The sequence below is a fragment of the Copadichromis virginalis genome, linkage group LG14 (assembly GCF_057382275.1).
Source record: "Copadichromis virginalis isolate Kocher_CV1m ecotype Utaka linkage group LG14, C_Virginalis_male_GT1.1, whole genome shotgun sequence".
NCBI lineage: Eukaryota > Metazoa > Chordata > Actinopteri > Cichliformes > Cichlidae > Copadichromis > Copadichromis virginalis.
Window position 1 is genome coordinate 15,231,388 of NC_140631.1, and position 26,170 is coordinate 15,257,557.

The 26,170-nt window shown below is 42.3% G+C and overlaps 1 protein-coding gene across 1 annotated transcript in view; it reads left to right on the forward strand.

Annotated features, from left to right (window-relative positions):
• Window positions 1-26,170, forward strand: part of dner (delta/notch-like EGF repeat containing) — a 73,348-nt gene that overhangs the window by 22,970 nt on the left and 24,208 nt on the right. Inside the window, exons 2-4 of the mRNA XM_085429534.1 lie at window positions 17,007-17,351; window positions 17,439-17,536; window positions 23,605-23,768. Of these exons, the coding sequence (XP_085285660.1) occupies window positions 17,007-17,351; window positions 17,439-17,536; window positions 23,605-23,768 (607 nt within the window). The remainder of the gene's footprint in view (window positions 1-17,006; window positions 17,352-17,438; window positions 17,537-23,604; window positions 23,769-26,170) is intronic.

Consider the following 26,170-nt stretch of genomic DNA (forward strand, 5'->3'; position numbering starts at 1 on the left):
CAGATAGTTGCACGTGGTTTTTATGGCAGATATGATTTTAGAAACTGTGAGCCTATTGTGCGAGGACTGCACAATCCAGGGTGCCATTTTTTTTTCTTTTTTTTTACTCAGTGAACATCCATTGCGTCCATGCATGTTTCTCTCCTCCTGTTAGAGATGGCACTTCATCAATAAGCGTGCTAATTAAGATGCATCACATGGCTCAGCCTGATATACACAGATATAGCTAGAATATAAAACAAGAAAAAAAAATCAGTTTCAGGCCCTTGAATGCCTCCCATAGATGGAGTAATGTCTATTTTGAGCACTGAAGGGCTTTAGTGGTATCAACAAACAGCTGTTAAGAGTGACTGAATGAGTGTAATTTATCTTTCTTGTGCTACACTCCCCCAGGCTTTACTGTGAATAGTAATATTGTTTATTTTTCGGAGGCTGTACAGGATGTTTGTTTGTAACATGGTTGTGTCCCCTAATGGATTTTGATCTCGTCATCACACGGGGCCGATGACCTAAGTGTACAGCAGCTATGATCAGGGGTTAATGTGGGCCGGAAAGACGTTCCTGCCCTTCGATTAATCAGCAGTTAAATCTGATATATTACTGTTGATCCTGGCGTTGCTTCCAGTGACGCCGTATTAGGTTTTTGATTCATACCTAATAGGAAAATAATGCCATCTCGCAGTCCGGTAACATCCAGTTTACCTCCCCTTTTTCTTCCGTTCTTTCCTTTTTTCCTTCTCATCCCTTTGATGCGTTCGCGGAGTGATATCGATACAGCTGTGGCTGCGGTATCTAGGTATTGCATCCATATTTAACTGGTCACTGGATTATATTTGTGTGAAATATGGTGTTAAATAGCTCTTTTCCTCACACTGCAGCATTACACCTGATCTTATTGTCCTCCCACCTGCCAAATCCCACTTTATCTCCTGCCTGTAATCAATATTCTCATATGAACAGTGCCTCATATGATTATAAAATCTACAACTTTAAACTGAATACTGAAACCACTAAGGCCGTCTCTGCTGGACAGAAACAGTTTATTTCACATGTCAAAATCTTTCTCTTTATCGATGAGTTCAAATTTCATTGGTCCTTGAGGGAAATATATGGAGACAGGTGCTGTTTCCGCTGCAAAGTGAGAGTCCAGTCCTAAATACCAGTAAGGAAGCTACTGGTAAACAAATAAATAAACAAACAAACACATAAATATAACAAAGTTAAAATCAAAAAATTGTTTTGCATTGTATGACTGAAATGATTTACTTGAGGAATCTTTACTTAAGGGTTAGCAACATATGTGATAGGGAAATCACATTTTGGGAAGGGCTTTTGCCACCCAGTGCCCTCCCTCTGGATGCACCTCTGACTTTGAGGTCAGGGGTGAAGACATTAACAGTGGGAGTGAATGTTTCAGGATTACAGGGTCTGACTGCATCTAACTGCGATAGATGAAGGGAGGATCACCTCATATGTGGGCGGAGCTTTACAATTCATACACATTCATCTCCTTTGTCAGGCACAGTGGAAACAGAAGCAACAGGTGGAGATAAAAGCAGAGCTACAGAGAATGAATTTTGTAGAGTTTTGTGTTGTACAGTTATCCAACTCAAAATGAACCATAAAATAATGGTTTTGAAACACCCGAGGACAGTGACACAAGCTGTAAACAACTCTGACATATCATCATCTTATTGAATTGTTATGACAGCCATTCTAAGAACCGCTTTCCCTAAAAACGAACTACACCCTTACTGCTTTCATAGTAATTAAGAGAGCAAGTAGCAGCCAGGTGATGCTAAGCACCTGATCATCAATAATTGTGTGCACCTCTGTAAAAACAGAGGTTTTGGTAGTTTGAGGTTCTGAGAATTCAGATGAGTGTTAACACACAAGAAGAAAGACATCAGAAATTGGGACACTTGATTGCACAGCTTAAGTTCACAAAGTTTTACCTGAACAAAGCACGGAAAGACTTCTGGATCACTAACCTTTAGACGGATGATACTAAAGTGGAGATGTTTGGGCTTAACGCACACCACTACATTTGGAGAACATACCAGCTGTCATGCATGGTGGTGTACTGAAGTATTCTGGAGTCAAATCTCAGGCCATCTGTCTGGCAGCTAAAGCTTGGTCCAAACTCAGTCATGCAACAGGACAATGATCCCAAGCACAGCAACAAGAATCAAGGTGCTGCTATGGCCCGGTCAATGTTTAGACCTCAACTCAACTAAAGTGCTTTGGCAGGACCCTGAGAGAGCTCCGCATAAACAAATACCTGCAAACCTCAATGCACTGAAGCAATGTTGCATAGGACAGACAGACACATTGACATTAGAGTGACATAGAAAACAATCATTTCAAGTTTTTGCTGCTAAAAGTGGTTCCACAAGCTAACGAATCCTGTTTTTCACAGGACTGTACGTAATCTGCAACATTAGTAACTACCAGGTGTGCTGAATTGTGGAAAAAATAGATAACATACCTCTGACATATGTGTATCTCATATATTACTGTACCTTTAGCTTCTCTCATACAGTAAAAGCTGAAGCTGCCCATGGTGTGAGTGAGATCACCACCTGTTCCTGCTTTAGCTCTGTCTGAGGCTCTTCAATCATCCCACAGATAGCAGCGCTGACAGCTGACATTTTTAATTTCAGTTTAACTTCATAGCTAAAATGGCTCATGAGATAAAAGCTTGTCGGAACAAGGCAAACACAGCACCCTCTTGGAAGTGCATGCAAATGAAGATGAATACTCTTTCTGACCAAAGAGAGGAAGGTGCTGGAGCTGAAGGTTTTTACGGCTGGAGCTCTGAAGCTCACACGGACTGCAAGAAGCACATATGGGTATTGATGTATGAAAACATCCAACCAGTCACCACCCCCCCTCCCCCGCCCCCGCCTCTGTTCAAGACTGTCGCAGGAAGGGGAAAAAGTCTCCAGGTGTGAATCTGAAAAGTGTCTGTGCTGACAGCAGAAGTGATGAGGCTGGATCATGAGGGGGTTTCATGCTGGGTGGTTTTCTGACTGATGGGTGTAATAAATCATAACAGCAATAAAGTCTGCCTGGAATACTGACAGGAAATCGCTGAACTCCTAAGGCAGAAGCTCAAAACAGCGCATTACAGCGTCTTTGAATATTGTTAAGTTGATATTGTTGACAGGGCGGGACAAGGGTGGCGGAGTGATTACTTTTTCATTTGGAGAAGTGGCGAATAAATTTGTCATTTCTTCCGAAAAATAATCTCACTCGTCAACTTTTCGGTATCCTCTTACTCTAGTCAGACAGGGCAGCGTCGGACACTTGACAGCTTGTCAGTGCATAACATGACTTATATACAAAGACACACTTATTAAAGACTAACACTGACACTGAAGAGGAGATAGCTGGGGTTTCACCTGACCTGATCAGTTTATGAACTGCGGGAAGAATCCAATGTGTTTGGCATGCCAGCATGGCATGATGTGAGGTGAACATTGTTATGTTAAGCAGTGAGGTAGTCTTAAAGGAAATGATTTACTCTCATATTTGAATTTGTGACAGTGTAAAACTGAAGAACTGAATCCTCGGAGAAAACTGACACATTACATCATTTAACACGAAGTATGTAATGTGCAAATCTCTTCTGCCATGGTAGATGCTTCTGATCTTTTTATCTTTTTTTAATAATAGCACTGTTTTAACTCATGCTGAAAGATGGTCGCCAAAATGTGGTAATGTGGTGGCCCACCAGAGGGCTCCACTCACACCCAGGTCGGGAGGAGGGGTTCTGCTGGTTTTTGGCGCAGTGTGTCCAGATGTAGTTTGGAGATGAATAAAGTCAGAATGGAAAGTTACAGCTCTGAGTTTTTTAAATGGACTAACAATGAGGTGGAGTTGTTGCTGCGAGTAACACAAAAGAACAAAGTTGCAAAAGCGAGTGAGTGTTAAAGAATTTGAAAAAAGCTATCTGGAGCATGTACATGCTGATATTAATCTTTAATAGGGCTGTCAAAATTGAGAGCAAACAAAACAACTGCTGTATAATGCCCTCCGCTATCTTAGTTTAATTGGTCACATGATTGCATCACATGACTAACATGACAAACTTTTAGAAAGTCTCCGTTTTCGCTGTCCACACTGCGACGCAATAGCACCGTTTTCAAATGTATGCGTTTTCGAGAGCGTTTTCAAAACGCTGCGTTTTCCATGAGTGAAAACGCTGTGTCAGTGTGGACAAAAGGCCAAAACGGAGAGAAAACAATGCGTGAAAACGTGTGGACGTAGCCTTAGGTTGGTAGGGAAAAAAGCACACTCTCTTTGAGGGTGAGGGGTTGCTGGAGGTTGCTTGGTGTTGATAAGTGAACCTGGTCGTGCAGAGGTGTAAGGTACTGCACTGAAAATCTCCTTACAATCCGGACTCCAAGTCTGATGCCATTAGCCGTTTATGGGTCCAAACTCTGCTTCAGTTCCCAAACTCAAACAAACACTGCAGCATCACTGCGAGTTACAAACTAAGTTCTTTCATCTTTAATAAAATGATCAGTGTGGCTGCTCTACCAGGTGTAACAATTAAGTTTAACATTCAGGAATCCATGAAAACATAATTTGTGAAGTTTAACGGAGTTAAAAGTTAGCAGGGAGTTTGCTCACTAGTTTCCATCTAAAGATGATATAGCATGTTCTGACTGAGGGAGTTCTGAAAATTCAAAACGTACAGCTTTGCTATCAGTTATAATAGCAGACATAAATGAAGACAGAAAACTAAACAGTAGTAAGATTTGTAGGGTTACTGAAGTTGGGCTAGCTGGTGTATCATAGCGTTTCGTGGTGGCTAGCTACACAGCTATGGTTAGCATAATATAACCACATTAGCAAAGTGAGGCTGGAGGATGAACGCTAATCTTTTTCCACTCGATAAAAGTTAAAGTGAGGTATCCCAATGGTTAGGGACAAATGTAATCGCGTGGCAGGATGCTGTAAACGGACCAAACTTAAGTCAGGAGAACAACTGAGATAATCCATCCACAATACAAGGTTAGTCATTAATATACTGCTGCATGGGCTGGGCTGTGGTTACATTGTAAGGTTTTAGAAAACTGAGCTTTAAAACGTGCTGCCGAATAGTGGTAATAAAAGCCAGAGAGGCCGACAGCGACACAGACTTTTTTAGGGGCTTGTTCAGATTAAATAGAACAAGATACAAAGCATTAAAACATGTTAAAAACACAACAGCCTTAATAAACGCAGAGTAGTTTGGATCCAGAAGCAAAGTTCATACGTCATCACTTAACAACCAGATTGTTTTGGTTGCTAACAGGTTTTCACGGTTTCCCATAGTTTGCATGGAGGACCCCAACTTGTCTGCATACAACTGCTCCCCAGGTGGTAGTGAAACTGAAAAGTGTGATGCAAACAGGAAACAGAGAACGTTTACCTTCAAAGTTAAAGTTGCACTTCTGAAACATGTTGGTAAGGCAAAACCTTTACTTTGATAGCAAACGTTATTAAATCTTTTCAAGTTTCATGAGTGTTGGGAAATTCGCTGACAAGTACTTGAGAAACAAGTCTGTGTCTGCCATGCAAACTACAGCCAGCTCTGGCAATGCACTAGTAACCAAAGCAATCACAGTGGGGGTTTTGGTGCAGCACCCGGTTGTTTGCAGTTGATTTCATGCAGTTATGTCCAACAATCACCAGCCAACCAGTCAGGGAATACAAATTTTTCTTAGCTGCAAGATGTTGTCAAGTCCTTAGCAACCAGTTTCTAGGCATGCGTGACTGAGGCATCAGTTCGCATTGTTAAAATTCAGCAGGAATTACAATTACAGGCACCTGAGTCAAACTCTTAATCTTAAACTTAAGCTGGATTCTGTCTTTACAACTCTACAAAACACGTGTCTAGTTTAAGCCTTTTCATCTTCATCATTCTGTCTCTTTATCAGAGATATTTTGCTTTGTGTTTTCACACAGTGAGACTAGATTTTTATACAATTAGAACATTTTATCTTCCTCTTTAGCTTTTAAAGTAAAGCAGAGGATTTACTGTGCTTAGTCATATTAGCATTTTACCACAGTGTGCTTTTTTCATGGATATCTAGCCTCACATTGCCTTCATATCACCAGCAGAGTTTATTTAGCAAATATCACGGCACCATTTTTATATTTCTTTTCAAGTTTTTACCAAATATAGACTTAAAAACAAGGCAAACATGTTATTCACAGGATTAGAAATTAACACCAGCTAAAGGCCCAGATCCCAAAATATACAGTGTGACTCATCGAGTCTTTCACTTTTTTGACAGTTTCTCGGCAGCATTTCCATCAGTTTATTGTGTTACAAAATGGGTGAGTGATTAGACTCTCTTCCAGAGATGTTGATCCTCTTGCTAACGTGGCCTGTTAAAATAAAAATCACCACTTTTCTGCCAAGGACAGGAGAATTTAACGCAGTTTTGCGTCACGAGAGAAATACCTAAAAAGACTCAAACCGAGCTTAAACATTTGAATTGTCTGCAAGACCCCACATGCTTCCTTTTCCTATATTCCGATTAGGAGGTTCGTTCTTTCTTGTCCATCTTTTATTAGAAGACAAAAACAAAGCTCCTTCTTGTGTCCAAGCCATTATCCTGAGAGGTATTCAGTATGGGCTCAAGAAGTCCTATGTCTTCATAACATATTTGTCTGAACTGCTTTCCTGCTTCCTCGTTTCTCGGTTTGCTTATTTTATTTTATGCCTCATTTGGTCTGTTTTTGCTTCTCAGCTGTATTCCCTCAGTCACTTGGCTCATAAAGCAGGAGTTCACCGAAGAAGACATTTCGAGGCTTTCTGTCTGGACAGCGGATCCAAAGGATCCAAACCAGAAGAGTCGTGTGAAGTGAATTTTTCACTTGATTAGGCCGATTCAGCGTGTATCGGCTTCATGGATTTCGGCCTTTTTTGTGCCGTGTGTACTGCGTACATTGAAAATCACTTTGGGCCCAAACCTCAGAAGAGAAGACTTCAGAAAGTACCGCAGGGAGAAATGGGTCCATTGAGGGATGATTTCCAAGTATTATTTTGTCACTATCATGAATTAAATATTTTGTTTTAGCTGACTTGCGGGTGCTCATTATGCACCGCACATTTCATATAAAAATGACTGCTGGCTACATGAAAGTTTAATTTGGTTCATCCAGCTAATTGCTGTGTGATTGATTATATAATTATAGACTGTTTGTTGGCTGTTGCAGTCACAAAGCTCTGGTTTTAATTCCCCAAACTGCGGTGATGCCGTGTGTTTCACAGCTGTCCGTCTGCAGCGTATAGTGCCGTAAAAGCTCTGTTTGCGTTTGCGGTGCTAAGTACACGGCCTGAATGTTGCAGGGTTGTATTTTCTCCTCAGCCTCATATTCCCTGATATTTGTACTGATCCTCTGAGATTACACAATGCAGAGAGAGCAAGCAAGAGCCAAAGACACTCTAGTTTTCTCTCTGTAGCCTTAAATTCAGCTAACAGCAAATGCTCGACAAAAAACAAAGAAGAAAGAAGATGGATCTAGTTCAGGTGCATCAATTTTTAACTTTATCACTCATTAGTAAAACATTAAATGAGAAGAATTGTGCAGACACATCATGCCGTAATCTCTGCTGATATTCCTTCAGATCAGATTGCAGCGAGAACAAATGTATCCAACGAGATCCTGATTCTGCTATTTGTAAATGGTAAATGGCCTGTATTTGTATAGCGCTTTTCTAGTCCCTAAGGACCCCAAAGCGCTTCACACTACATTCAGTCATTCACCCATTCACACACACATTCACACACTGGCGATGGCAAGCTACATTGTAGCCACAGCTGCCCTGGGGCGCACTGACAGAGGCGAGGCTGCCGGACACTGGCGCCACCGGGCCCTCTGACCACCACCAGTAGGCAAACATGGGGTTAGTATCTTGCCCAAGGATATTTGGCATGCAGCCAGGAGGCAGCCTGGGATCGAACCACCGACCTTCTGATTAGTGGCTGACCTGCTCTGCCACCTGAGCTACAGCCACCCCTACAAATGTTTTCATGAGAGAGAGAGCTGAAGAGAAACTGGATCCATTCTCCCTCTATGGAGGCCACGGGAGGCTGCTGACACCCTGACTGAGGGTTGTAAAATGGTGATAAACAGTCCAGGTGAGGAACTAAGTGGATTATAAGATGGATCATCTTAGGGCTGCTCAATTAATCGAATTTTAATCACGATTACGATCTGGGCTTTCAACGATCATTAAAAATGACTGAGCCGATTATTAGCCCCTCCCTCATTTATCCACGACACCTTAAAGGCCGGTCCGTGAAAATATTGTCGGGCATAAACCGGCCCGTGGCGCAAAAAAGGTTGAGGACTGCTGATTAAGAGGACCCGAGGGAAGCTCGGAAAGCTAAGCAGAAGTTATTTGGAGAGTGACTGCCGTTGGTTGAAAAGAGAGTTTAAAAAAAAAACTTCAGTGGTGTTGCACACCATTTTATATTATTTTTTTTAAGTCATTGTTAACCCTTTAAATCCGGTCAGAGCAGCACGCTACGTTTTGCGTAACTATTTTTAAATCCCTGTAGAACTTGAACCGCGTAAGCTAGCGCAACAATTTGTTTTGCATATGAAACCGGAGGAGTTGTACTTACATCTTATGCCATCAGCTTGTCCTCGGTCACGGTTTCGTTCCATATATAGCTTTGCAAAAATTGCATAAAAAGCGCTTGCAGGAACAAAAACATAATATTCCAGAAACACGCTTTGCCGTTCCTATCAGCTGTTCGTAACACTTCCCACAGTGAAATGATGCACATGCTGTTTTCTTTGCAAATTTGCAGCATAGGATTGTTTTTTGTTTTTCCTGCAGTATATAAAAATTGCTGTATCTCCAAAATAAAACTATGAAGACACTCAAAATAAATTTCCTGTGGTGGGAAACTATTTTTTGCAACTTTATTGTATTTAAAGTTTTGAGGGATAAACCTCTTAAATTTCTCCAAGTAGAAATATATGTAAACAAAACAAAAGCGATTTTCAATTTTTTTTGTAGTTTATTGCACTTTTTTGCAATTTATGTAATTACTATGGACTTAATGCATACATATTATTAAAATATGGGCTATAACAGTTGTATTGATGTATAGCAACTTGAAATGCTCCCACAAATGGCACTACAGCATGTAAAAAAAAAAAAAAAAAAAAAGCTCTGGTGGACTTGGTTCTATAGTAGGTCTTAAAGGGTTAAATAAATATCGTCAAATAATCGTGATCTCAATTTCAGTGAAAATAATCGTGATTATCATTTTTGCCATAATCGAGCAGCCCTAGATCATCTCTCTGCAGCATGATGGGACACTCTGGGCAAAAGAACCGATGAAGCACACTTACAGTACTGCCAAAAAACAAACACACAAAAATCTATCTATCTATCTATCTATCTATCTATCTATCTATCTATCCATCTATCCATCCAGCCATCCATCCATCCATCTACCGGTATCTATCTATCTGGCGCAGCACTGAGGCGCTTCTGTGTTACTATCTTACATTACAAATAAAGTACAGAGAAGTCTACATAAATGAAACTTATTTTTACCTTTTTGTGATAAGTGGTTCACTTGCTCCGTTGATAATATTCTTCACGTACGTGTTTCCGTCGTCTTTTTCGGTGTAATTCGCGGAACAAAGTGAACCATCAAAGTGAACCCCTGCAGTATTGTCATCACCAGCCACTCGAATGAGTCGCACTTAAACAACAAGTGGCCGATAATAATGGTGAAATGGCGCACTCAGTCAGTTGTTGGCATTACGATTGGAGGCTCACATTAACTTGTTGAACTCTGTTTAGTTAAATTACATTTTTGAACTTAAACCCTTGAAAAGAGTCATTAAAACCACAAGGAAGCACAAATATTCCCCTCAAACCTGAATGCGATTAATAGTCTACTAATATTCTACTTCACATTATAAACTCGCCAGACACTTTATTAGGTACACCTTGCTAGTACCAGGTTGGATCCGCCTTTTGTTTGAGATTTTGGTCAATGCTGATATGATAACATCACACCTGCTTCACCTTCCACCACATCCTAAAGATGGTGACCGTGGAGGTCATTTGAGTACACTGCAGTCACGGTCACGTTCAAGAAGCCAGTTTGTAACACAATTCTCAGTTCAGCCTCTATGTTGCTACACTGACTTGAAGGATTACGTACTACTCGATTATTGCACAAAATAATTTGTTGAAATCCTGAAAGCTTTGCACTTTTTGTCCAAAACCACTTTGCAGCATCACTTGTAATAGAGTAGCTGTTGAGTTATTATGCTTGATTCTTCCTTATTGCATCACCTTTTCAAATAACACCCGTTGCCCTCAAACACAGCAAGCTGCAAAACAACTTAGCGACTCAGCTCGGCCCCCTGGTTAGAGTGAAATAACAAAAGCTTTGGAACATTTATTAATCTGTGTTGAATCTTTTCATACTCTCTGAGGTCAAAAGGTACAGTAGCTTCATATTGTGTAACTTCTTGCTCAAGTGCACTTCTGCCGTTCACTCTGAGCTTCTTAAAAGACTCGAAATGTTCGAGAACCCATTCCACAACCTTCACAGTTAATTTTTCATGGCAAGTAGTATCAATATTTTCAATATACACTACGCTGACTTCTACATTCTTTACACTGAGAGTTACCAAATGTTACTTCCTGAGGATGTTTCACAGCCCACACAAAGCCAATAAAGAGCACAATGAATATAGACATCGGCTTTAACAAACATGCAGTTTCATGTCTTCCTAACTGCTACAGCTCACTGACACAGCTCGTCAAGTCATCGCAGCATCAACGTTTGCTTCCTTGTCACGGTGTCAGAAGAAGCCGTTAGCGATGTAACACTCCCTCGTCACACCTCTGTTAATTATCATGTTAAGTTGTGGCGATACACAGATAAACTGCCACTGTAAAGCATGAAGACAGACCGTGCATACTTCCCAGGTTTAGTTAACTACTTGCGTCAGCTTCTGCAAATACTGATGCATCACAGCAGTGACATGCTTACTTTTAAGTAAAACTTTTGCTCACTTTCCTCATGCTTTTACTTTCTTTCACCTCTTTGAATCTCCAATTAAACAATAATGTTCAGAAATATATAATGTATGTATGTACATGTAAATGTGTCCCCCCCACCACGGTTGGAACAACATGCATTACATTCCAAAAGTATTCACTCGTCTGCGTTCACATGCATATGAACTTGAGTGACAGCCCATTCTCAATACAGATATAACAGCTTCAACTCTTCTTGGAAGGCTTTCCACGAGGTTCGGTGTGTTTATGGGAATTTTTGACCATTCTTCCAGAAGCACATTTACAGTGGGGCAAAAAAGTATTTAGTCAGCCACCGATTGTGCAAGTTCCCCCACCTAAAATGATGACAGAGGTCAGTAATTTGCACCAGAGGTACACTTCAACTGTGAGAGACAGAATGTGAAAAAAAAATCCATGAATCCACATGGTAGGATTTGTAAAGAATTTATTTGTAAATCAGGGTGGAAAATAAGTATTTGGTCAATAAGAAAAATACAACTCAATACTTTGTAACATAACCTTTGTTGGCAATAACAGAGGTCAAACGTTTACTATAGGTCTTTACCAGGTTTGCACACACAGTAGCTGGTATTTTGGCCCATTCATCCATGCAGATCTTCTCGAGAGCAGTGATGTTTTGGGGCTGTCGCCGAGCAACACGGACTTTCAACTCCCGCCACAGATTTTCTACGGGGTTGAGGTCTGGAGACTGTCTAGGCCACTCCAGGACTTTCAAATGCTTCTTACGGAGCCACTCCTTTGTTGCCCGGGCGGTGTGTTTTGGATCATTGTCATGTTGGAAGACCCAGCCTCGTTTCATCCTCAAAGTTCTCACTGATGGAAGGAGGTTTTGGCTCAAAATCTCACGATACATGGCCCCATTCATTCTGTCCTTAACACGGATCAGTCGTCCTGTCCCCTTGGCAGAAAAACAGCCCCATAGCATGATGTTTCCACCCCCATGCTTCACAGTAGGTATGGTGTTCTTGGGATGCAACTCAGTATTCTTCTTCCTCCAAACACGACAAGTTGAGTTTATACCAAAAAGTTCTACTTTGGTTTCATCTGACCACATGACATTCTCCCAATCCTCTGCTGTATCATCCATGTGCTCTCTGGCAAACTTCAGACGGGCCTGGACATGCACTGGCTTCAGCAGCGGAACACGTCTGGCACTGCGGGATTTGATTCACTGCCGTTGTAGTGTGTTACTGATGGTGACCTTTGTTACTTTGGTCCCAGCTCTCTGCAGGTCATTCACCAGGTCCCCCCGTGTGGTTCTGGGATCTTTGCTCACCGTTCTCATGATCATTTTGACCCCACGGGATGAGATCTTGCGTGGAGCCCCAGATCGAGGGAGATTATCAGTGGTCTTGTATGTCTTCCATTTTCTGGTGATTGCTCCCACAGTTGATTTTTTCACACCAAGCTGCTTGCCTATTGTAGATTCACTCTTCCCAGTCTGGTGCAGGTCTACAATACTTTTCCTGGTGTCCTTCGAAAGCTCTTTGGTCTTGGCCATGGCGGAGTTTGGAGTCTGACTGTTTGAGGCTGTGGACAGGTGTCTTTTATACAGATGATGAGTTCAAACAGGTGCCATTCATACAGGTAACGAGTGGGGGACAGAAAAGCTTCTTACAGAGAACGTTACAGGTCTGTGAGAGCCAGAGATTTTCCTTGTTTGAGGTGACCAAATACTTATTTTCCACCCTAATTTACGAATAAATTCCTTACAAATCCTACCATGTGGATTCATGGATTTTTTTTTCACATTCTGTCTCTCACAGTTGAAGTGTACCTCTGGTGCAAATTACTGACCTCTGTCATCATTTTAGGTGGGGGAACTTGCACAATCGGTGGCTGACTAAATACTTTTTTGCCCCACTGTATGAGGTCAGACACTAATGTTGGATCAGAAGGCCTGGCTCATAGTCTCCACTCTAATTCATCCCAAAGGTGTTCAGGTTGAGGTCAGGACTCTGTGCAGGCCAGTCAAGTTCTTCCACACCAAACTCCCTCATCCATGTTTTTATGTACTTTGCTTTGTGCACTGGTGTGCAGTCACGTTGGAACAGGAAGGGACCATCCCCAAACTGTTCCCACAAAATCGGGAGCTGAAATCGTCCAAAATGTCTTGTTATGCTAAAACATTAAGAGTTCCTTCTACTGGACCTAAGAGGCCGAGCCAAACTCCAGAAAAACAACCCCTCACCATAATCCCCCCTTCACCAAACCTTATAGTTGGCACAGTGCAGTCAGGCAAGTACTGTTCTCCTGGCAACCACCATACCCAGGCTCGTCCGTCAGACTGCCAGACGGAGAGGCGTGATTCATCACAGCTCTAGAGTCCACTGGTGGTGTGCTTTATACCACCGCATCTGACATCTGATTTTATACTCCTGTGGCCATCAACGTGATTGAAACACGTGAACTCAGTGATTTGGATGACTGAGTAAAACATGTTGGCAATGTAGTGTGTCTTCATGTGTGTGTGTGGCATGTCTTTAAAAACAGACTCATCCAGCACCTCCACCAGGTTAAATTGTGGCTGTCAGTGCTTAAGTATTGTGGTTGTTTCCCTCCATCCAGCTGTATTGATCTTTTCTCCTCAGGGCGGCTATCTCAAATTAGCAAATAGATCACAGCACCTTGAGAAGCAATTAATTTGGCCTCGGAGGATCTCTTTGTACTGTGTGTTGGAGCATGTGGGGATATAGATAAAGGAGCTAATGTGGGTTATTATCAGCTGCTTAGAAGAAATTGATTCACATGGTTAGCCAGACCCCAGGCATATGAGCGGTCTGGTGGAGCAGAACAATCAGAAAAATGATGCAGGAAGACACGTAAAACACGAATAGCTAACACCAAGCATGTCAGGACATCATGATCAATCTGATATAACTCTGCAAACCTGTTTTCAGTATATGCAGCTGATAAGAGTGATACTGGGCAGAACTGTGCCCACAGGGTCACCAGCATCTACGTACTGAAGTGATAAGAGTTACTGCACACACCTCCCCTGTCCTGGTAAAAGATCTGATCAGGCAGATAGGTGGTCTGTTTTAAATGCTTGTGAATCTATTCCAAGGCTAACTTACACGTTACAAAAACAGACTAAGGACATTTTTATTGAATTAATCAACTGCAGCTCTACACCTGTACAGCTTCCATTGGAATTAAGAGTGTAAGCAGCAGCCAGGTGCTGCTGATCAAATGCACTTGAGTAAATGATGAGCAGCAAGTGTGAGCACCTCCATGAAAGCAGATGTTCTGGCGGTGTGCAGGTCTGGAGCGTTCAGGTGTGTGTAAACACAATGCTAAGAAGGAAAAGCATCAGCAACATGCTCAAACTATTACCTCCCTTTAACAGTCTGGGAAGGGTTATAAGTCCATCATTCTACCATGAGAAACATCATTTGTCAATGTGGAAGCCATAGATGTCCCAGGAGTGGACATCTGGGTAAATTCACCCTAACAACAGACTGTGAAATGCTCAGAGACAGCAAAAAACCAAGAGCTACATGTCAGACTCTACAGGCCACAATTGTTCTGACAGTACAATTATAAAAATACTTAATCAGTATAACTTATTTGGAAAGGTTTAGACTTAGATTTTCAAAATTGGATTTGAAGAACCACAAGACTTCTGGAAGACTATCCTTTGGACGGATGACATAAAACTGGAGATGTCTGGTTATAATGCACAGGGACACATCTGGTGAAGTCCAAAGACCATCATACCAACTTTCAGCACGGCGGTGGAGGCGTGGTGATTTGGTCTTGTTTTGAGATCCTTGCAGCAATTGAGACTACTATGAACTCTGCTGTATACCAAAATATTCTAGAGTCAAATGCAAGGCCATCCGTCTGCTTGGCTTAAATTGGGTCATGCAATAGGACAATGATCCCAAGCACTGCAGCAAATCTACAACAAAATGGCAGAATAGCAAAAGAATCAAGGTGTTGTAATGGTCCAAAGTCCAGACCTCAATCGAAGTGCTGTGGAAAAACTTAATGAACTGAAGCAATGTTGTAAAGAAAAATGGGCCAAAATTCCTGCACAATGGTGTGACAGACGGATACAGTAATAGAGGAAATGATAACTGCAAGTTATTGATACTACGAGGTACTGAATCCAAGGTGTGTTTAGTTTCTCTTCTTTGAAAAACTAAGAACATCCAATCAAGTATATTGTCTTTTTGTAAGTGAATGAACAGATTTGGAACTTTTGTTTTCCAGATGATCTACTCAGCATCAGAAATTTTCAGACAAAAATGACCAAATCTCCACAGCTGAGGAGCTGGAGGCATTCACTGCAATATTTCTGTAGATTATTATCAACCAAAAAAACATTGAATAAATTCTGTTGGCGCTAACGCAGTCGTACAAATGTAGCAAACATCTAAACCTGACAGTTTTTTAAAGAAAGCTCAAACACGAACTTAACTTTATAAAGATAATAATGTTCACTTTGATCAACCCTGTCAGAGAAGCATTGCTATAACTATCTCTATACTGAGGCTTTAGCTTGAGGTGCTTCATGCTACTAGAATACTAGAAGACGAGGCAGCGCAGGATTGTATTACCTCTACTTTCAGCCTTGGAAAGTCTTCACAATAAGCGACAGGGATTTTTTTTGTCATGCAGGTTTTACCTCATTGGGTCTGGTCCTGTTGTGCTGTGCTTGAGCACATTTCGTGCAGCCTGGATGGAGACATTTGGGATGGAGGGGGGGAAAAAATCAGGAGTGACACACGAAAAAGGTCATGAGCCGGACTCTAATGCTTCCTGCAATAAGGCAGCATTGCTGTTCTCTAAAGGTTGATAAACTCAATCCCCGGTGCCGTCTGAGTGCAGATAAGAGCAGCAGACTGTGCAACCACTGCTGAGCAGCTCGCTGGGACTGCTGGGACTCTCTGAGCTTCGGAGCAGGGAAAGTTTGATAGAAGCATTGCTTGTAAAAACCTGAGAGAGATTAGCACTAATGAGCTGTGACTTGCTTGCGGAGAGAGTGGACTGTTAATGATGCCTTGTTGTTCTGCTGCTTCTCGCACATACTTAATGCTCACATCTTTATGCACTGAGGGTTTTTGGGGTTTTTTTTTGGTGTGAGCATCATTCCCCTGCCTCTGTTCACCCTGATTTTCTGTTTTCAGCTGCCTTTAATAAAACTGCATCTACATTCATTCATATTAGACAGCTGGAGTCACAGATACCTGAGGATGTTGCAGGGAAATTGCTTTAAAAAAGAAAAAGAGGCAGCGGGATTAGAGAAGGCTCTGAAAGCCAAACACAGTGTGAGACAGCGAGCTTCATAAACACGGCTTTGTCCCTTTTCACCTTCAACATCCACGCCTCAGTGTTTTCTCCAAATATGATCAATTATTGATGGGGGAAACCAGCATGAAGGAGGCTGTCAGGGTGCATTTTTCTCTTTGCTGCACGATGAGGGGGAAACCGTATTTTGGGACAAAGTGTAAGTGGGTCCATGCTGTGAGAGTGGAAGAATAAAATTATATATGCATAAGAAGGGATGGAAGAAAAGCCGTCCCTCGACAATTTACTGGAAACAAAGAGTCCAAAATTTAATAAAAGGTAAAAGCAGAGATGAGGATATAAACAGGGAAGCTGAGTCAGAGAGCAATAAAAGAAGACGCTGAGCACCGAGGGAAAAGGAAATGATGAGTGCGAGCTTGGACTACTTATAAAATGTCCTCCACATCGTTCAAGGGCCCGCTCCGAGAGCCCATTAAAACAGAAGCTGACTACTCTGTTGACATTTTGTGATTTGGATGTAAAAAATGATGTGGAGGCAAAGAAAGAAAAAAACGAAAGGTGCTCGGGCAGTGAGGACAGCAGTGAGAAGCATCTGAGTGTTTTTCGTTCTGTTTCTTCCTCTTGATGTTTTGCCGGTTATTTATTTTCTCCATTATCTCAGTTTTTCACAGACCCCTGTGCCAGCAGCCCCTGTCTCCATGGAAACTGCAGCCAGCGCAACGGCAGCGAGGAGGGGGAGCAGGCCTACACCTGCGAGTGCGCCGAAGGCTACGAGGGGGAGAGGTGCGATCAGGTCCTGCTGGACCTGCCGGCCGCAGACTGGGACCCCGCCACCCCCTCCGCTCCTGAGCTGGCCACCCCAGTCGCCTCCACGACCACAGCCGCCACTCAGCCGCCGCAACCGACCACCGTCCCCACCACCACAACGCCGCCTCCTCCCACCCTGCAGCCATGGCAACCCAAACCTGGGCAGAGGTTGCTGGTAGTGCCGTGGGAGGCAGACAGGGTGAGATAAATTTAAGCTGCTGTAGAGCTTAAATTTAAAAAAAAGTACAAAGATTTCATGCTGTGTGGCGATGCGTGTGTGTTTCAGGTGACCGAGGGTCTGCACTGTGTGAGTCCTGAGCTTTGTGAGCTGACATCAGGAACTCTGACTCTGTCTCTGGAGGTGCCTGAAGAGACGGCTGTAAAGTAAGAGTACCATCAAGTACCTTTTATAACTCATTGCTGTCCCCTTAGAGCAAGCTCTGATCAACCAGAACCACAGCCCGCAGGGCGAGCTCTACCTGTGGGGCCTTGTTTATTCATCTCGCTCTGTTTCCGCTGTATCTGTCTGGTTTCTTTTAACTACTCGAGAGATGCCGTTTGCTCAGCAGACAGAATGACAGCTTAATTAAATTTTCCCAATAGAGATTCAGAGACCAAATAAACTTGCTTGGGAATACGAACCCGGAACATGTTTGTGTACATGAGAGCTTCTGTAAATTCAATAAACGCACACATTCATCCAACTGAAATAACATCGATAGCAAAAAGACAGTTTGACACCAGTATTGTGTTTTAATCATGTGTTGTTGCTGCTAAATTACTCCAGACTAATATTAACACAGGGACTACGATTTCTTTCTTTCTTTCGGTAAACCAGACTTTAAAGGGCTTGGAGGTTAGCCCTTTAAAGTCTGAGCTGTAAAATAATGGCCAGAAAATTCAGATTTTTTTGAAAATGGAGTGTTTATTGAACCTTCTGCCTTTTTTTCATACCTTGGTTCATGTGATGAGTGGGTATAAGTGGGTCAAAACCCTGTTAAGGGATTACCACTATGGTTTAAAGACCTGGGACTCTCCATCTTTCAGTTTTAGAGGTGACGAAACTTAAGATGAGAAACATCTTCCTGAAACTTAAAGAAGTCCAGTGCTTTCTTTCCAAGCTCCTTAGACTCCCATAACGTGGACAACTGAGAACCTACACAGACGAAATAGCGCTGATTTTAAATAAACTAGTTTTCAACTAATCGTGAAGACACTGCTTCTGTCTGCTCAGCTGTGGCATGCACTACACTGCATGTAATACACACATGAGAGTACGAGAGTGTTGCGAACACTGGAGCTGGAGATGCTCTGCTCAACAAACCATGTGATGACATAATTTCAGAGTTCCCTAAGGATAGTCTTTTGCTTTTTATGCTGTGAAAAAAGTCTGTTTCATATCAGTGCTCTATCTGTGATAGGCCACTGTCAGCCAATAATATTGACAAATGTCTCAGGCATGCTCTGATGGAAACACCTGTTTGTGTGCAGTGCTTTGGAATGATTAGTCTTCTTCGATCCATCGTGGGGGAGGGCTTCAGCATATCCCAGCTATCACAGGCCATGTAGACCCTGGACAGGTGGTCAAAGTATTTTGTAGTGGTGCTATAATGGGAAAAAAACTCCTGATAAAGGGGTTTGAGCTGTATGTATCCTAAATCAGCTATTTTCCTGCCCTCATAATTCAGAGTGCTTAGCAGTCTAGTTGTAGCAGCAGTAATTTTTTATGTTTTTTCTGATACTTACAACTCTTTCATTTACAACCAGGAAAATTTCCCATCTCAGCTTTTTGTAATTACCGCGTGAACAACATGACATGAACTTGTGGCATTAGCTCAGTGATGTGGAAATGCCCTCAGGAGAGAGTGTTGTGGGGAAAACTTTCACCTACAAGTGGCCAGCGATAGCTTTTCACCTCTGTGTTATGTGAGCACACAAACACCAGAATCGAGCTTAAAAAACCATCTCAGCAAAATTAGCTCAGCTCTTTGGCTCCTAATCAGCAAGAGGAACAACAAAGCACGCTGTCCGGTATATCGGGCGCATAATTAACATCAAGATACATTAAAATAGATTCTACTTTGTGCAGCCTTTCATCTGCATACTTGCATGCAGAAACTTTCCTTGGAAACCGAACACAGCTCAAAGATTTTTAAGCTAATTGCCTCCCACTTGAATCCCCTCGTGACTCGGCTCTTGCACGTAAGACTTTGGCGTTACGTGACTGAAAGTGCGTTCTGTATTTTCGGAGCTTGTTTGCTCGCAAACTTTCTTCCTCTTGCTCAGTAAATAAGGGTCAGTGAATTATGCTGAAGGAATGGTCAAGGTGAATGCTGGGGGTCCTTTATGTAGAACCTCCTTACATATTGCAGGCACGACTCGGGCCCCTCATCACGACCGCAGACCGAGAGCTGCGAGTTAATCAACTGCTGCTGCTTTGTTTTCATACTGTATAATTGCACATGACATCTGAACGCACGCCCAGATGCAGGCAGTGAAGGGCACTCTTACAAACCTGACGCACCGCACTTAGGAATGAAGCAGCAATCCCAAAGTGGCATCGATTTAGAGATGCTGATAGTATGATGATGAAGCTTCAGATCCCAGAGAAGCCGGAGAGAGTAGCTGTCATGTCTCTAAACAGACGTGCGTACGCTGAACCTGAGTATCACTCGCAAGACTATGAACTGTTTTAATGCAAGCGCTTTGAATTAATAATAATCACTCTAGGTCACAATTATTCACTGGCCACGAAAAATGAGACAAATGCCAACATGAAGTCGAACAAAGCCTTACACACTCCCGACACGCATGAGTGTAGAGCATTCAAATGCAGGACTAGCTGTCAGATATCACCGGGCACATTTTCATTTAAAAACCCCCGGATATCTCGACTCCTCATGTTGCGCCTCAGGCTGAAGCGAAGGAAAACTCATTTCAGCTACAAGCAGCCCGTCCACCATCTTATTACTGCAGTCACTGCTCGTAGCTTCACCTCCAGGCTCAGCCCCCCTCTTTGCCGCAGCGCTGTGGGACAGCCATCGTATTGATTCATCCAACCTGCCCTCGCTCCTCAGCTCAAACCTACAATATATCCTTATGGACCACAAAGTGTGCCTGGCAGATTTCTTTTTAAAAGCAAAATTGGCTTACTTAAGCAGTTCTGTCCTCTTTTGAATAATAAATTTAGTGCTGTGTAAAAGTCTTAGTCTTTAGTGATGTTTAAAAATAGTTTTCCAGGTTTTCTGAAGGTCTTTTTTTGGGCATTGTACGGTGGCCCTGAGAGGCCAAACAGACAGCAACTTAAGAAAACACCAGCAATAAGAAAGCACACAAAACACAACGGAAACAGGAAAAAAGAAAACAGAAATAGGAAAAAACAGATCTCAAAAAGCACAAGGGAAGTGTTTCTGGGGAGACAATAACCCGATGGACCAGTTGCAGGAACCAAAATATGCTAAGGATTTTGCTGGGAGACACTTAAAAGAAGTGGAGGATCTATCGTTTTTGTGAGGAAAGAAAAGATGAGATGTAAGTGTGTTAGCCTGACTGTTAGCCTAAAAATCTGTCATCAGTATTATGTGAGTCATGATAAAACACGCCTACCATGTTTTGGGTTCCTGCAACTGGTCCCTCGAGTTATTGTCTCCCCAGAAACACTTCCCCCTTTTTTTTGTTGTTGACCTATTTCTGTTTTCGTTTTTTCTATTTCCGTTTTGTTTTGTATGCTTTGGCAGCATTTTTCTTATTGCTGGTGTAGAATTGGCTGCTTTTTACTAGATTTCAGTCCACTTTATGTACCTGACCATTTTCAGAGGAGTGTTAAGCCACTTAAAACTCATGAATCATTCAAGCCCCAAAAGGCACCTAATTCGAGGTATATCTTGTGTCTACAAAGAACCAGTTTTTAATTGTATCTTTAAGTGCTTTGTTACTAGCAGCCTGTCACAAAACACGCAGCAAAAAATGCCAAATACAGCACAGTTTGACAGGCATAAGATAAAATATTTGCACCGGTAAGGTGAGAGTTGTTAGTTGGATACCTGGCATAGTATGGCGTCTATCCTTAAGAAATCTGAGGAAACTGGAGAGTGGAAGACAAAAGAAAAGGTATCTACAGCAGATGAACAGAATCTGAAAGTCATGTCCTTAAGACAGGAAAAAATCCAGCAAAGCGACCAACAAGACCCGAGAGATGCATCTGAGCCTTCAGTTGATCATCTACTGTTCACTGAAGCCTCATCAGAAATGGTCTCAGTGGAATATTGGCTGTCAAGAAGTTATTCTTAAGAAAGGGAAACAGGGAGAAAAGACTGACGCATGCCAAATTACACAAGAATTGGACTGAAAATCAGTGACAAGAAGTCTGATGGAGCGACGAATCCAAATGAGCAATCATAAGGATGTATGGAGGAGATGAGGAGACAGGTACAGCAGTGAGTGTCTGCAACCATCTGTCATGGTTTGGGGCTGCGTTTCAGCCTGTGGTGTTGTGGATCTTGTCAAAACGATGGAAATACAGAATAAACACAGAAAAGTAGCATCACTTGCAGCAATTTGCTTTTTCTTCATAACAATGATCCCAAACATGCTGCCAAAGCACACCTGGATAGAAAAACACTGAATGAAACACTGCGTGTCATGGATTGGTCTCCCCAGAGCCCGGACATCAACATTAGTGAAGCAGTGTGGGGTCATCTTGACAGAGAACAGAACAAACAGCAGAAACATCCAAAGAAGAGCTTTGGATGTCCTTCAGGAAGCCTGGAGAACTATTCCTGAAGACTACTTTATAAGGAAGTTGGACTAAGAGAGTTCAGACTGGTTATTAAATATTGAGCTTATTAGAATTGTATAAACTCTGTTTATGCCTCATATACTGTATTGCCAAGAACACTTACACTTGTTATAATAAGTCCCTGCACCTATTTCCCATGACGGGCTGGCTCAGTATGTTTACACAGCACTACAAATATCAGTCTTTAATTCTGAATAATTTATTACCATTTTATATTTTTTCATGCCAGCAAAGTTGACTCTGATTTTTTATGTTTTAGTAATGAATCAAACAGCTTGTTACAAACACTCCTGTGTGCTTATTTGTCACGCCAGGCACATCCTGTATCTGTCATTTTTTTATCCTAATTTCTCTGTAAATCTGTTTCATCTGTGGCTGAGTGTATGAAAAGCACACAGAGGTAATAATAACAATTACTGCTCTTATAAGTAACAAGCGTTCATTAGAACAGATACGTGACGGCGGGAGCTGAGAGCGTAATCAGATTGATTTTTGTTTTTGTTAATATTGGATGGATTAGATGTGGGAGTGGGGTTAGAGGGCTTCTCAATTGCATTTAAACAAGAGGAGGCTCATTGAAGCTGCTGCCTCTCACAACCCCCAGTGACAGATTTCACTCTGCTCTGCGTGGTGATCCAGCTCGGCTCAGCTCGGCTTGGCTCTGCTCTTTACTGTCTCTTCAGCAAGCAGCTGGTGGAGCTCGGCGTCTCTGGCATGAAACATGGCGCGCATTGTTCTTCTCGCTCTGCCCAGAGGGATTAGATCATCCTGCTGGCAGCACGATCCCCAGAACAGTAGGCCTCCAGATACGGGATTTACCCTCATGGTCCGTGTTGGCTGTGGCTTTGGTAGCAGTGAGAGATGGACTGAGCTCTGTAAATAATACTTTGTCTCATCGATATCATTTGGGTTGCTGATCTTGGCCTCTGCATAGACATTAATTTGGAATTGCTCAATAATAGGTTTGTCTAAATAAGAGACCAAAGAGATCATTTTGGTGTCACTGGTATTTTTATGTGACTTATGTTTGAAATATGTGGTCTGCAGAGACCTCCGTGTCCCCGGGGGTCTATTTAATGGCTCAGTGTGAATGATGGATGCCAGCAACACTGATTGTATTTCACAACTCTATTCACAAGATTCACAGTGTTTCCACAAGAAGCATCAACCTCTCTGGCAGTCATTACTCACAGACCTGACTATGATCCCAGCTTGGACTCACCAACAGGAGGACAGTACTTTAATCATCGGGTACGCCGCACAAAATGTCCTTCGGTACAAAAACTGACTGACTGTTGAGCTGCTGTCGACCATGACGTGTGCACACGGGATGATATTTCACCAAACTTCTTCTTTTGAATAAAATAATCATTAGCAGAAGCAGGCAGCTTCACATAGAAGATTCATTCATGTGTCTAATATTTCAAGCTGACATGCTGACATTTTAAAAAGGTTCATGGCTGGCAAGATGGATTAGACCCTCGCTAGGTATACAGTAGCAAAAGCGTGCACTACGTGGATTGTGTTTGAGCACTGAGTCTTGAATTTTCTTGTGCAACCTATGATTTACACACTGAAGGCTGTAAGCGTTCGTCACGAGCTGGGAAAGCAGCCTCATCATACTTGATTCCCTTCCTGTCTCTGCTCCAAACAGGGTCGTGGTGAATGCCAGTGGAGCTCCCGTGCTGTGGCGAGTGAACGAAGAGGGTTTCCTCCGTTCGTCCATTTTGAACGGCACCACCATGTGGTTCCTGCAGACCCCGGATGGACTGGTGGTGCCAGACCACTTGCTTCCCCTGGGACAGAACTACTTCCTGAGTAAGCCTCTGGTGTCCTGGTACTTTTTAATAATGCCTTTTGGGAAATATTAGCATGCAAACACAGGAAACTACAATAGTGGACATGTGCCAAACATCAGCATGTTAGCATTTAGCTCTTTGAGGCAACCAGCCCTGAGCTGTATTTCTGGACACAGAAGCCAAGAATCTGGATTTGTCTTTACTTAAAGGCATCAAAATTAAACAGCCTTGAGAAGAACAGAGGATTTAGTTTGTTATGAATAATTTCTTTAAAAAAGCTGGTAAATCCGGTTTGAGTATGTTTGGCTCAGATTGCATAGAAAATATAGGCATACGGTGCTTAACAAATTTATTCGACCAGCTGCCATAAAATCAAGAAAACACTTTTTTAAAATTGAAAATGATGTTGTTATTTTTTAAGCAAATATTAAACTGAATTCATGTTTTCAAATCCAAATTTGAGCAGAAACACTGCAAATGAATTAGGCGCAACACTCGACCACTAAAAACAAATGTTCAGGAACGCAAGTAAACGGATGCAGTTTGGCATCTTAATCAAAAATAATATCGCACTTGTACTATTTTTCTGCTTTTTTTGGTAAAAACATTTCATTTGAACATTTCTAACCACAATGATTATAGATATTATAGATTAACGAGCTTGTGCTTATTGGCGGATTAACCATGACAGAAACATAACAAACAAGAGCTCAACTCCTCCTGAAGGACAGGGCCTATATCAAATCTGTGATGTCAGCATTGGTAATATAAAAATCTAGTGTAGCAAATTAATTAATGTCAAAATATAAAGTTAAAGAGCTCAATGCCCCCCTAGTGACTAATATATTGGTTCAAAGTTTGGAGATGATCCAATAGAAACTAAGATTTTTCCCTAATTCGTGTGACTCTGGCCCTTGACCCTTAACCTCGAAGCACTACATACTAAAACTGCCTATTTTATTAACTTTGCCGATATGATTGCAGCAGAATTAGTTGAAACCTTTAGCTTCTATAGGCTGTAAAGATTTTAAGATTCGAGTGTGTTGTACAGCGGTCTCCGTGCCCTGTCATATGATACATTACTTGATATGGTTTCTGGAATTTCGTTTTCAAGGTCGACTTTGACCTTGCTGCCTGAGAATGAAGGCCAAGGTCAAATGTTTAGCCCACCTAGGTACTCGTGTCCCCCAAGGCTTGGTGTATTGTTGTGAAGTTTGAGGATGATCTATAAAAAAATTGTGGGAAATATAAATAGATAGTCCCTCGATGACTCCAAACCAGCCATAACTTTATTAAAACTAGATACATATTTACAGAGAATCGTGTGTTTTTTTTAATTATTTAATGTGTATGGCAGTTCATCCAACAACCACAGAAAAGCTGAATTTGAAACATTGTCAAGAAGCTCCAAATAGATCATTTACAGCCGAGCCAAAAACATCAGAGGATTAATGAATTTAAATAAGTTGTAATTGCGACGTTTATTCTTCAGTGTCATCGGGGGAAAATAACATAACATTTGCATATGTGAGTCAGAATGTTTTATTTGCATACCGAACAGACATTTATGCTGATATTCCATCTGTGTTTTAATACCGAGCTTCACACGGGCAGTTTTTGAGTATTCACAGAGTGGTGCCAAAAAACCATGGCGTGAGCTGCAGCGGGTGCCGCCGGGGGTTAATTGGAGCCTCGCTCCTTTGACTGAAGGGCTGGCTGACCCCTGCGTGTGCTCTACATACCTGATGCTGTTTCGCTACTCTTCCTGGCTGCTGACCTTGACACGTCTGGTAACTCGGTGGCAGCTTCACCGGAGAGAGACGGAGGGAGGGAGAAAGAGAAGGACACGGTGGCGGTGGCAATGACACTGGGGAGTTAAATCAGAGAGAAGAGAGGATGAGGAAGGATGGAAGAAGGAGAAAGAAGAGTTAGATAAGGAGGGAGCAAGGGAGGAAAGGAGACAACAAAGAAAGGGATTAGAGGAAAGGATAAAGGGGCGTGAAGGAGGCGTGAATGAAGGACAATTTGTGGGAGAAGGATGAAGACGCAGGCGGTATCGCATTTATTGAATAAAAATGCTTGCAACAAAACCAAACTCACATCTACGCATGATTTTAAGCGTGCTGCATGTTTCCCTGCAAGATCAGGGGACAGGAGGAAAGACACAGGCACCCATCTACACATGGGACGGAAGTGCCATGTTTGTGGCCATGTGCTTTCCTCGCAGTTTAAAAGCGCAATGACTGCGCAGGTCCGACTTTCAGTGTCATTGTGCTGACGATGGTTCGGTCGGGGATGACGGAGGAACACGCGTCGTTTTATCAGGGCTCCGATTGGCCGAGGAGCTTGCATCATCGCTGTCGTCACCGGTGTTGCTCCAAAAGAATGGCAGGTGATATCCACTACGAAGCTATTTTTATC